The sequence below is a fragment of the Stegostoma tigrinum genome, chromosome 1 (assembly GCF_030684315.1).
Source record: "Stegostoma tigrinum isolate sSteTig4 chromosome 1, sSteTig4.hap1, whole genome shotgun sequence".
NCBI lineage: Eukaryota > Metazoa > Chordata > Chondrichthyes > Orectolobiformes > Stegostomatidae > Stegostoma > Stegostoma tigrinum.
The window spans coordinates 40,950,320-40,964,072 of NC_081354.1; the positions used below are offsets into that span (position 1 = coordinate 40,950,320).

Genomic DNA, 13,753 nt, shown 5'->3' on the forward strand with positions numbered 1-13,753 from the left:
TATCTCAGTATTCTCCTCGACAACATTGTCATTTTCTAGAGTGAATACTGTTGAAAAATATTCATTTAGCGCTTCCCCTATCTCATCCGACTCCACACACAACCTACCACTACTATCCTTGATTGGGCCTAATCTTACTTTCGTCATTCTTTTATTCCTTAAATACCTATAGAAAGCCTTAGAGTTTACCCTGATCCTATCCGCCAACAACTTCTCATGTCTCCTCCTGGCTCTTCTGAGCGCTCTCTTTAGGTCTTTCCTGGCTACCTCGTAGCCCTCAAGCGCCCTAACTGAGCCTTCACATCTCATCCTAACATAAGCCTTCTTCTTCATCTTGACCAGAGATTCTACCTCCTTCGTAAACCTCGACTCCCACGCTCTACAGCTTCCTCCCTGCCTGACAAGTACATACTTATCTAGGACACACAGGAGCTTTTCCTTGAATAAGCTCCATATTTCTAATGTGCCCATCCCCTGCAGTTTCCTTCCCCATCCTATGCTCCCTAAATCTTGCCTAATCTCATCGTAATTGCCTTTCCCCCAGCTATAACTCTTGCCCAGTGGTATACACCTATGGATATGGATACTTTGGAGAGGATACAGTAAAGATTTAGCAGGATGTTACCTGGTATGGGAACTTTAGCTATGAAGAAAGGTTGAATAGATTGGGTTTGTTTTCACTGGAATATAGGAGGTTAGTGGGAGGACCTGATAGAAGCTTAAAAGAGTGTGAATAGCATGGATAGAGTGGAAAGGATGAGGCTTCTTCCCAGTGTAAAGGAATCAATTACTGGGAGAAGCAGGTTCAAAGTGCAAGGGTGGAGGGTTAGGGGAATGTTTAAGAGATGTGTGAGGCACACTTTTCACACAAAGAGTGGCCAGGTGAAGTTGTGATTCTAGCCAAGAGAAAAAAGGAAGCACACATGAAGTTGAGGCAACTGAAGACAGACGATGCTTTGCAAGAATATCGGGAATGTAGAGCGAATCTGAAAAATGGGATTAAGAGGGCTAAGAGAGGACATGAGATAGTGCTGGCAAACATGGTTAAGGAAAATCCCAAAGCCTTTTATTCATATATAAAGAGCAAGAGGGTACCTAGAGAAAGGATTTGCCCACTTAAGGACAAAGAAGGAAAGTTATGTGCTGAGTCAGAGAAAATGGGTGGCATTCTCAACGAGCACTTTGCATCGGTATTCATCACGGAGAGGGACATGACGGTTGTTGAGGTTAGGGATAGATGTTTGCTTAGTCTCGGTCAAGTTGACTTAAGGAAGGAGGAAGTGTTAGGTATCCTAAAAGACATTAAAGTGGACAAGTCCTCAGGTCCAGATGGGATCTATCCCAGGCTACTGAGGGAAGCGAGAGAGGAAATAGCCGGGGCCTTAACAGATATCTTTGCAGTGTCCTTAGACACAGGTGAGGTCCCAGAGGACTGGAGACTTGCTAATGTTGTCCCCTTGTTTAAAAAGGGCAAGGATAATCCAGGTAATTATCGACCGGTGAGCCTGATGTCAGTGGTGGGGAAGCTACTAGAGAACATACTGAGGGATAGGATCTGTTCGCATTTGGAAGAAAATGGGCTTATCAGTGATAGGCGACATGGTTTTGTACAGGGAAGGTCATGTCTTACCAACTTAATAGAATTCTTTGAGGACGTGACAAAGTTGATTGATGAGGAAAAGGCTATAGATGTCATATACATGGACTTCAGTAAGGCGTTTGATAAGGCTCCCCGTGTCAGGCTGATGGAGAAAGTGAAGTCACATGGGGTCCAGGGTGTGCTAGCTAGATGGATAAAAAACTGGTTGGGCAACAGAAGGTAGTAGTAGAAGGGAGTTTCTCAAATTGGAGACCTGTAACCAGTGGTGTTCCACAAGGATCTGTGCTGGGACCACTGTTGTTTGTGATATATGTAAATGACCTGGAGGAAGGTGTCTGTGGTCTGATCAGCAAGTTTGCTGATGACACTAAGATTGGTGAAGTAGCTGATAGTGAAGGGGACTGTCAGAAATTACAGCAGAATATAGATAGACTGGAGAGTTGGGCAGATAAATGGCAGATGGAGTTCAATCCGGGCAAATGCGAGGTGATGCATTTTGGAAGATCTAATTCAAGGGCAAACTATACAGTAAATGGAAAAGTCCTAGGGAAAATTGATGAACAGAGAGATCTGGGTGTTCAGGTCCATTGTTCCCCGAAGGTGACAACGCAGGTCAATAGGGTGGTCAAGAAGGCATATGGCATGCTTTCCTTCATTGGGCGGGGTATTGAATACAAGAGTTGGCAGGTCACGTTGCAGTTGTATAGGACTTTGGTTCGTCCATATTTGGAGTACTGTGTACAGTTCTGGTCGCCACATTACCAAAAGGATGTGGATGCTTTGGAGAGGGTGCAGAGGAGGTTCACCAGGATGTTGCCTGGTATGGAGGGTGCTAGCTATGAAGAGAGGTTGAATAGATTACGATTATTTTCATTAGAAAGTCGGAGATTGAGGGGGGACCTAACTGAGGTCTACAAAATCTTGAGGGGTGTAGACAGGGTGGATAGCAAAAAGCTTTTTTCCCCCAGAGTGGGGGACTCAATTACTAGGTGTCATGAGTTCAAAGTGAGAGGAGGAAAGTTTAAGGGAGATATGCGTGGAAAGTTCTTTACACAGAGGGTGGTGGGTGCCTGGAACGCGTTGCCAGCGGAGCTGGTAGACGCAGACACGTTAGCGTCTTTTACGATATATTTGGACAGGTACATGGATGGGCAGGGAGCAAATGGACACAGACCATTAGAAAATAGATGACAGGTTAGACAGAGGATCTTGACTGGCGCAGCCTTGGAGGGCCAAAGGGCCTGTTCCTGTGCTGTAGGTTTCTTTGTTTCTTTGAGTGCCTGGAATATGATGCCAGAGGTGGTGGTGGAAGCAGACACAATAACTGCATTCAAGAAGCACCTGGGCGAATACATGAATAAGAAGGGAATAGATGGATACAGATCCTGGATTCATTCTCCAAGGCTGACCTTAACACTTTCCTTTGTCTAGCCAACTGTGTTTCTCTCACTCTGGGATCTAACTCTACACATCATTTACTCCTACCACATTCCTCCCACCTTTTCCACAATATCAGCATCAAAGAAATGCATGGATGGGTCCAGTCAGTATGGAACTAGCCCATCACAAGTTTAACAGCCTGAACAGTTTCCACATGTTTCCCAGCATGCTTCCAATCTCCAACAACCCAGAAACCTGAAGGTTTGGACTTTTATGTTTCATGATATTATAACATTAATAACGGAAGCTTCCTTAGATGCAGTTATCAAAGCAAATCAAACGTAATAACAGCACTATGTTTTGATGTTTCACATAAATACAGAAGCGTGTAAAGGAGGACTGAAATTCACTTAAAGCTCCAGTTGTCCTCAACTATATTGCCAGTGAGACACAGGCATAATCAAAAGTGAAATGAAGGAAGCTTGAACACCTGGATATATGGTGAGGATAATTAACCACAGAGGGTGCAAATTTTACTGCTCCTCTTTCTCCCCATCCCAAACCTCCACGTGATGAATGCTGAAGAGGAACAGCAGATCCTGGATCACAAGTTTAGTCTATACTCGACAATTACATGGGTTCAAAAGAACTTCCTTCTGTCTCACAAACATGAGGCTTCTTCAGGCACATGCTAATCTGTCTCCTTCAAGGAAGTACAGAATTCCCAATGATATATATTTCAACTGGGTATTTGACTCAAGAAACTGAATTGTCTCTGGTGATAAGTCCCTCACAGGATGATGGCATCATTGGATAGGGAAGCTCTTATTTCCAATTTCTAATAACCCAGAGGAGAACTGCAGCATTGTCACTGTGGCATTAAAACACACGTGTCCCAAATATTAGTCTTGGGTTCTAGATTTCTAGCCGAGTGGGATTTTTCATTGCACTAACACCTCCTCATCATGTATTGATCAAATACCACAGTTGTTAAATTGTACGTTCAGAATCTCTAAGACAGGGGTCTTCATTGCAACAAGTGTGAAAATAAGTGGAATTATACATTTTGTCGACAATAAGAAATTGTTTCTTTGCATTCAGATAATTATATATCAATTTTTCCCTTGTTTGCGATTGTTGCAAATCTTTGGTACCTGAAATCAAAGAAGTCCAGTGCTGTCATTGTCTCCAGAACTGCAAACTGGTCCACCAGAAGCTTAAAGATTATTGCAATTCGGTGGATTCTTGAGATCACTTTCAGCATATTTCTCTCGTCTCTCACCTGGAACAAATTATTTCATGGGTTATAAATTAATACCCGTTTTACTTAAAAGGATATGTTGGCATACCTGTTTAGTTCAGCCTCCAACACAGCAAGAACAAATAAAAATAATATTTAGAACAAAGAACAAAGAACAAAGAAAATTACCGTACAGGAACAGGCCCTTCGGCCCTCCGAGCCTGCATTAACATGCTACCCGTAACAACTATAATCCCCTATCCTTCCAGAGACCACATCCCTCTCTTCCAATCTTATTCATGTATTTGTCAAGATGCCCTTTAAACGACACTATAGTTAGTTCTGCTTCCACTACTTCTCCTGGCAGCAAGTTCCTGGCACCCACCACCCTCTGTGTAAAATAACTTGCCTTTAAACCTATGGCCCCTAGCAACTGACTCTTCCACCTTGGGGAAAAAAAAGCATCTGACTGTCTACTCTGTCCACGCACATAATATTTTGTAGACCTCTATCAGGTCGCCCCCTCAACCTCCATCGTTTTTGTGAAAACAACCCTAGTTTCTCTAACATCTTGTCATAGCTAATGCCCTCCATGCCAGGCAACATCCTGGTAAATTTTTTCCATACCCCTTCCAAAGCCACCACATACTCTGGTAGTGTGGCGACCAGATTGAACACAATATTTCAAAAGTGGCCTAACTAAGGTTCTATAAAGCTGCAACATTACCTGACAATTTTTAAACTCAATAACTTGGTCAATGAAGGCAAGTATGCCAAATGCCTGACATACCTGCATTGCCATTTTTAGTGATCTGTGTACCTGTACACCCAGATTCATCTGCAGTACAGTCCCTTCTGTGGATGGCACAGTGGCTCAGTGGTTAGCACTGCAACTTCATAGCACCAGGGACCCGGGTTCAATTCCAGCCTCGGGCAACTGTCTGTGCGGAGTTTGCACATTCTCCCTGTGTCTGCGTGGGTTTTCTCTGGGTGCTCCAGTTTCCTCCCGCAGTCCAAAGATGTCCTGGCTAGGTGGATTGGTCATGCTAAATTGCCTGTAGTGTTCAGGGGTGTGTGGGTTGTAGGGGAATGGATCTGGGTGAAAGCTCCAAGGGGCAGTGTGGACTTGTTGGGCTGAAGGGCCTGTTTCCTCACTGTAGGGAATCTAATCTAATATCAGTATTCTTAAGGGTTTTGCCATTTGCTGTATATTTTCAATCTGGATTCGACCTTCCAAAATGCATCACCTCACATTTTTCCGTATTAATCTCCATCCGCCATCTCTCTGTCCAAGTCACCAACCGATTTACATCCAGCTGTATCCTTTGACAGTCCTCATTGCTATCTGCAATTCCACCAACCTTTGTGTTATCGGCAAACTTGCTAATCAGACCAGTTGCATTCTCCTCCAAATCATTTATGTACATTACAAACCGCAAAGGTTTCAATGCTGGCCCCCGAGGAACACTACAAGTCACAGCCCTCCCCATTCAGAAACGAATCCTTCAACTGCTTTCTTTTGTCTTCTCTTCGAGCCAGTTTTTTATCCAACTTGCAAGCTCACCGCTGACTCCATGCGACTTTACCTTTTGTATTAACCTGCCATGAGGAACTTTGTCAAAGGCCTTCCTGAAGTCCATGCAGACAGCAACCACTGCCCGACCATCATTGATCATCTTCATCACTTCCACAAAAATCTCATCCAAATTAGTGAGACATGACCTCCCCTTCACAAAACCACGTTGCATCTCACTGATACACCTCCTGATCTCTAGGTGCGAGTAAATCCTGTCTTGAAGAATCCTCTCCGATAATTTCCCCACCTCTGACATAAGGTTCACTGACCTGTAATTAGCCAGAATATCCCTGCCACCCTTCTTACATGAAGGAACAATGTTGGCTAATCCCCAATCCTCTGGGTCCTCCACTGCAGTGAGTGAGAATATAAAGATTTCCCTCAAGGCCCCAGAAATTTCTTCCTTTGCCACTCTCAGTATCCTGAGATGCCCACCAAGCCCTGGGGACTTGTCTACCTTAATGTTTTTCAAGAACCCCAATACTTCCCCCCTTTTGATGTCAACATGATCCAAACAATCTACACACCCTTCCCCCGGCTTATCATCCACCAAGTCCTTCTCTACGGTGAACAGTGACACAAAGTACTCATTTAATACTTCACCCGTTTCCTCTGGCTCCATATATAAATTCCCTTCCCTGTCCTTGAGTGGGTCAACTCACTGCCTGACTACCCACATGCTTTTTGCACGTGTCTCAGGATTTTCCTTAATCCAGTTGGCCAATGTCTTTTCATGACCTCTTTAGCCCTCTTGACTCCTTGCTTAGGCTTCTTTCAACTTTCCTTGTATTCCATCCTTTTTTCATGTGTTCCCAGCTTCCTACCCTTGATAAATGCTTCATTTCACTTTTTGATTAGTCATAGAACATAGTACAGAGAACATAGAACATAGAACATTACAGCGCAGAACTGGCCCTTCGGCCCTCGATGTTGCGCCGACCTGTGAACTAATCTAAGCCCCTCCCCCTACACTATCCCATCATTATCCATTTTCCTATCCAAGGACTGTTTAAATGCCCCAATTGTGGCTGAGTTAACTACATTGGCAGGCAGGGCGTTCCATGCCCTTACCACTCTCTGAGTAAAGAACCTGCCTCTGACATCTGTCTTAAATCTATCACCCCTCAATTTGTAGCTATCCCCGCTCGTACAAGCTGACGTCATCATCCTCGGAAAAAGGCTCTCACTGTCCACCCTATCTAATCCTCTGATCATTTTGTATGTCTCTATTAAATCCCCTCTTAGCCTCCTTCTCTCCAATGAGAACAGACCCAAGTCCCTCAGCCTTTCTTCAAAGGGCCTGTGCTCTAGACCAGGCAACATTCTGGTAAATCTCCTCTGCACTTTTTCCAGTGCTTCCACATCCTTCCTGTAATGGGGTGACCAGAACTGCATGCAATAACTATAGTCTCACAATATCTCTCATTATCCAAGGTTCCGTAAACTTGCTATGCTAATCCTTCATCCTTAAAGCAACGTATTGGTCCCAAGTTCCCAGCAACTTACATTTGAAAGCCTCCCGTATATCATATGCTGACTTGCCCTCAGACATCAGCCTCCAATTTACATTCTTCAGTTCCTGCCTAGTATTGTTGTAATTAGCCTACTCCCAATTTAGCACCTTCACCAAACAACTACACCTATCTTTATCCATCAGTATTTTAAACCTTACTGAATTGTGATCACTGTTCCCGAGCTGCTCCCCGACTGCAACATCAACCACCTGGCCAGGCTCATTCCCCATACTAGGTCCAGTACAGCCCCTTTTCCTAGTTGGACTACCTACATAGAAGGTAAATTTATGAAGTTTCCAAGATGTCTAAATGTTCTTTTTTGCTCTACTGGGCACTTGAGCTAAATATTTTAAGTATCAGATTATCTGAGCAGGTTTCAAACCTGTTTTTCTGTCAAACTGGAATTCGAGACCAAACACCACGTTTCCAGTGAGTATGTTAGAGTCTTGGTTCTAAGATAATCTTCAAAAATTAAACTGATCAAGAGATGGAAAATTCTGCTCCCTGAATAGCAGTAGGTTCTTTTTGGTAATTTATCAGTTCAAAAAGTGTTGCTGGAATTTTAGTGTTTTTGAGACATTTATAAACAATAAATCTCTGGTATACTTTTGGATCCATTACTTGAGTTATTTGTTGCTGAAGTGAAGAGGTCAACACGAAATCTGGTATATCTTCTGTAGCTGGGTGATTGATATTTTCTTGTGCAAGGGATAGCAGCAGACCAGCAGAGTTTGGGAAGAAGTGGAAATTCCTGGTTTTTCAGTGTTTTCAGCACTTTTATACTGCCTGATACTCCACAGGCTGTTCTTAGCCAGGTATACAGTTCACGGCTGAAAATAGTGGCATATTAATTGACTTATTTGATCTTTCAAAATTGTGTTCAGTCCTTTTTAAGCTGTTCTTCCAATCTGCTGTTTCTCTTCAAAGCAACGGGTTCTGATTTATTTGCAAATTCCTTGTATTTAAGCAATCTTTGCACACCTACATGTGTCTCCCCACAATCCATTTAGAAATTGTAGATTTTCTCATAAGCTCACTTTGCTCTCCTATTTTTGTTTTGCTTTATTATAACCTTTATGGCTTTTGGGGAATTCTAGATCTGGCAGTATCTTTTCTTTGTGGGGACATGTCACCACTGACTTGTGGCTGACTTTCCTTCAAGCAGTGGTAACTAGCCCTGCTTTGCCAGAAACAAAACCAGAAATTGCTGGAAAGGCTCAGTAGATCTAGCAGCATCTGTGGACAGAAATCAAATTTAATGTTTTGGATCCAGTAGCCTTTCCTCAGAATGCCAGATTATTAATCAGATTTATTACGTTTCCTTTCCCAACCAATTTTTAAACTTTTATTCTTGGTCTATCTTAATCCCTTTCCATAATGATGTTAAATCTACCCAACCCAAAAATGGTCACTCACTTCTTTTTCATTCACCTGTCTAGTCTCATCTATCACTACCATAAGGATGTGGTGGCTATGGAGAGGATACAGAAAAGATTTACCAGGATGTTGCCTGGTATGGAGGGCATTAGCTATGAGGAGAGGTCAGAGAAACTTGGGCTGTTCGCCTTGGAATGATGAAGGTTGAGGGGTGACTTAATCGAGGTCTACAAGATTATGAAGGCCATGGATACAGTGAACAGTCAGAAGCTCTTTCGCAGTGTGGAAGAGTCCGTTACTAGGAGGCATAGGTTTAAAGTGTAAGGGGCAAAGTTTAAAGGTAATGTACAACGCAAGTTCTTTTTTACACAAAGGGTGGTGGGTGCCTGGGACTCGCTGCTGGGGGAGGCAGTGGAAGCAGATACAATAGAGAATTTTAAAGGGTACCTTGACAAATGCATGAATTGGATGGGAATAGAGAGATACAGTCCCCGGAAGGGTAGGGGTTTTATTTGTGATGGGCAGCATGTCGGTGCAGGCTTGGATGGCCGAAGGGCCTCTTCCTGTACTGTAATTTTCTTTGTTCCTTTTTCTAGGGTCACTTTCGAAGACTAACCATAGTATTGTTCTCTCTGTTGGTTGAACCAGTTACATGCGAGTTGAAAATGTTCCCTTTAAAGGAGTTCAAGAATCTTCTGCCTCTGTGCTTTTCTCACTGTTGATATCCCAGTTGATACTTGGGTAATTTTATCCCTCAATTATTACTGCCCTATTGTTTTAACACTCAGGAACTTGGCAACAAAAGTTCCTCTTACTGTCTCCCACCATTTAAGGGTTAATAGTACATTCTTTATACTGTAGCTTCTTCTGAGTCTTTGCATGCATTTATCTATCCCTTAGTTAAGTACACCAGTTTACGTCAGCTTGCTTAGCTTTCATGCCCACATAAAGTAATAGAGTCATACAGCACAGAAACAGACCCTTCAGTCCTTTCAGCCCATGCTGAACATAATTCTAAACTAAACTAGTCCCACCTGCCTGCTCCTGTCCTATAACCCTCCAAACCTTTCCTATTTGAGTACCAACCAAATGTCTTTGAAACATTGGAATTGTACTCACATCAAACACTTCTTCAGGAAGTTCATTCCACACATGAACCATCCTCTGCGTAAAACAAAGATGTCCTTCTTGTCTTTTTCTTAAATCTCTCTTCTCACCTTAAAAGTGTGTCCCCTAGTCTTGAATCCCCCATCCTAGGGAAAAGACAACGATTAACTCTATCTATGTCTCTCATTCTTTTATAAACTTCTATCAGGTCACTTCTCAACCTCCTACGCTCTTCTGAAAGAAGTCCCAGCCTATCCAGCTTTTCTTTATAACTCAAACCTTGCACACTCAGCAACATCCTGGTAAATCTCTTCTGAATCCTCTCCAGCTTAACATTATCCTTCCTATAACTGGGTGACGAGAACTGGGCACAATATTCCAGAAGAAGCTTCACCAATGTCCCGTACAACTTCAACATGCCTTCACAACTCCTATACTCAAAGGGCTGAGTAATGAAGGCAAGCCTTTTGAAACCACCCTGTCAATATGTGTCACAAACTTCAAAGAATGACATACCTGTAACCCTAGGTACATCTATTCTACAACACTGCCATAGGCCCTACCATTAATTGTACAAGCCCAATCCTCATTTGTTGTGTCAAAATGTAATGCTTTGCATTTATTCAGACTGAACTCCATCTGCTATTTTTTCAGCCCATTGACCATTTGATCAAGACCCCTTTGTAAACTCAGAAAAGCTTCCTTATTCCAGTCTTACAAGGGGCTGTCATACACAACTCTTTCTCCAATGATCAATTACACTGCCGGAGCAAATTTCTGGTCTTGTCTGGAATTAGAAAAGTTAATCAAATGTGCTTTCAATTTCCATCCTTTTCTCATCTGGTCCATCTCTGACTCTTCCATTCCCTACCTTGACTTCACTGTTACCATTTCTGGGCACATCCTGTTGACCAATATCCTTTACAAACTCAGACTCTCACAGTCATCTCAACTATATTTCATCACACCCTGCTTCCTGTAAGAATTCCATTCTATTTTTCCAGTTTCTCCACCTCCGTCACATCTGTTCTGATGATGCCATCTTCCAAAGGGGTGAGTCTGATGTATCCTCCTTTTTCTTGAAATGAGAAGTTTTCCTCACCCCACCCCGACAACTGTGTTTAAAAAGGCTCTCAGCTGTGTTCAATGTGTCTCTTACTTCAACCCACAGTCTATCCCCTCCTTTCCAAGAAAGTGATTATGGTTCCTTTGACCTCATTTTCCACTCTACCAGTCTCTAGATTCAAAGGATGTGCCTCTGCTATTTTTGACACTGCCATCAAGATGTCACCACCAAACACATCTATACCTTCCCTGTTCTGTCAACATTCTGTAGAGACAGTTTCCTCCACATAATTTTGGTCCGTTTCTGTATCACTCCTAACACTTCCTTAGCCCCCATTCCTTTGTTTGTAATCTCATTGGCCATTTACCTTATCCATTCACAGTGTTCAAAGTTTCAAACATACCTAACAGAGGAAGCAACATTTTCCTTGGACTTCTCTCAATGTAGTTTTGTTTTCACTGCTCACCTTTAAGTTTCCCTTACATTGGCAAGAAAAAATGGGGTGGCATAGTGGTAGCACAGGTGCCTTACAGTGCCAGGGACCTGGGTTCGTTCCAGCCATGGGCAACTCGTTGTGTGGCGTTTGCACATTTTCCCCACGTCTATGTGTGTTTCCTCCAGGTGCTCTAGTTTCCTTCCACAATCCAAAGATGTGCAGGTTATGTGGACTGGCCATGCTAAATTGCCCATAGTGTTCAGGGAGGTGTAGATTAGGTGGGTTATAGAGAGTTAGGTCTGAGTGGGATGCTCTGAGGTTCGGTGTGGACTTGTTGGGCCGAAAGGCCTGTTTCCACACTGTAGGTGTTCTATGATTCTAAAAAGCTGATTGAGTGACCACTTTGCTAACATTCCCATCCTTACCCTGCGACTTTGTTCCAATGAAGCTCAGTGCCAGCCAGAAGGAAAATACCTTACCTGAGGCAAGGTGATCATCAGTTTAAACCAACAACAGTTCTCTTTCTCTCATGAGAGAGCAGTCCTCTGGGTCAGTTGTGACTTTATTACTGTTTTCACTTCCTTCATCTTTTGTTTTGGACCCACAATCTATTCCACTACTCCTCCACTCCCCTCATCTGTCAACAGAAACTTCTAAAAAAGATTCATACAGGACGTCAAATAGTTAATTCTGTTTCTCTCTCCACACATGCGGTTGTGTTTCTCCACTGCTTTCTCTTTTTATCCTAAGCCTTGTCACCCTGATGCTATGTCTCCATAATGGATTTTAAACTGTAGTTATTTACATCAAAATGCATTGTCAATCTTTTTTCCATTGTCCAGGTCGAACATAACAATCAGACACAGAGCTCTGAGATAACAAGATGTAGAGCTGAATGAACACAGCAGGCCAAGCAGCATCATAGGACCAGGAAGGTTGCCATGTCGGACCTAGGCCCTTCATCAGTTTAGGCCCGAAACGTCAACCTTCCTGCTCCTATGATGCTGCTTGGCCTGCTGTGTTCATCCAGCTCGACACTTTGTTATTTTGGATTCTCCAGCATCTGCAGTTCCTATTATCTCAGACACAGGCCTTTAAAGTTTTGTCTTTTTGTATCAAAATTTAATTGTTATTGAACCTGCATTTTCACTGGTGACATTTTGAACTCAGTGGGATATTGTTTTCCCAGTGGAGAAGCCAATTTAAATGACTTATCAAAAAGACAGGGAGGTGGGCAGAGGGGGGCGGGGTTACATTGTTAGTTAAGAATGAAATTAAATCTACGCCACTGAACGACAGAGGGTAAGAGGGTGAGCAGTTTGTGTGGGTGGAGTTGAGGATCCACAAAGGCAAAAAAACCATAACATGAGTTATGTACAGACCTCCTAACAATGATCAGGACCGGGGCGCAAGATGCACTGGGAAATAGATAGGGCATGTCAGAAAGGCAAGGTCACGGTCATCATGGGAGACTTCAATATGCAGGTGGACTGGGTGAATAATGTCGCCGGTGGATCCAAAGAAAGGGAATTCATAGAATGTTTACAGGATGGCTTTTTGGAACAGCTTGTGCTGGAGCCCTCAAGGGAGCAGGCTATTCTGGGCTCAGTGCTATGTAATGAGCCTGACTTTATACAAGATCTTACAGCACGGTGGCTCAGTGGTTAGCACTGCAGCCTCACAGCACCAGGGACCCAGGTTCAATTCCAGCCTCGGGCAACTGTCTGTGTGGAGTTTGCACATTCTTCCCGTGTCTGCATGGGTTTCCTCCAGGTGCTCCGGTTTCCTCACACAGTCTAAAGATGTGCAAGTTCGGCGGATTGGCCATGCTAAATTGCCCATAGTGTTCAGGGGTATGTGGGCTATAGGGGGATGGGTCTGGGTGGGATGCTTCAAGGGGCAGTGTGGACGTGTGGGCCAAAGGGCCTGTTTCCACACTGTAGGGAATCTAAAAAAAAGTAAGGGAACACTTAGGAGGCAGCGATCAGAATATGGCATGAAAGAGAGAAGGCGAAATCAGATATAATGGTGTTACAGTTAAGTAAAGGTAATTACAGGGGCATGAGAGAGGAATTGATGAAAATCAACTGGAAGCAGAGCCTAGCAGGGAAGACAATAGAGCAACAATGGCACGAGTTTCTGAGTGTAATTCAGGACACAGTACAGAGGTTCATCCCAAAGAAAAGAAAGATTGTCCAGGGTGGGATTAGACAGCCACGGCTGACAAAGGAATTCAGGAAATGTATCAAAGAAAAAGAGACAGCCTATAAAGTGGCCAAGAGCACTGGGAAATCATAAAATTCGGAAGGCTACAAAAACAACGGATAACAGAGAGAAATAAGGAAGGAGAGGATCAAATATGAAGGTAGGCTAGCTAGTAATATTAGAAATGACAGTAAAAGTTTCTTTCAATACATAAGAAACAAACAAGAGGCAAAAGTAGACATTGGGCTGCTC

The 13,753-nt window shown here is 43.2% G+C and overlaps 1 protein-coding gene across 2 annotated transcripts in view; it reads right to left on the bottom strand.

The window, feature by feature from the left end:
* Nucleotides 1-13,753, bottom strand: part of LOC125454629 (tryptophan 2,3-dioxygenase-like) — an 85,648-nt gene that overhangs the window by 50,662 nt on the left and 21,233 nt on the right. For both annotated transcript variants that reach the window (XM_048536889.1, XM_048536031.1), the window contains exon 5: nt 4,135-4,262. In XM_048536889.1, coding sequence (XP_048392846.1) covers nt 4,135-4,262 — 128 coding nt within the window. The remainder of the gene's footprint in view (nt 1-4,134; nt 4,263-13,753) is intronic.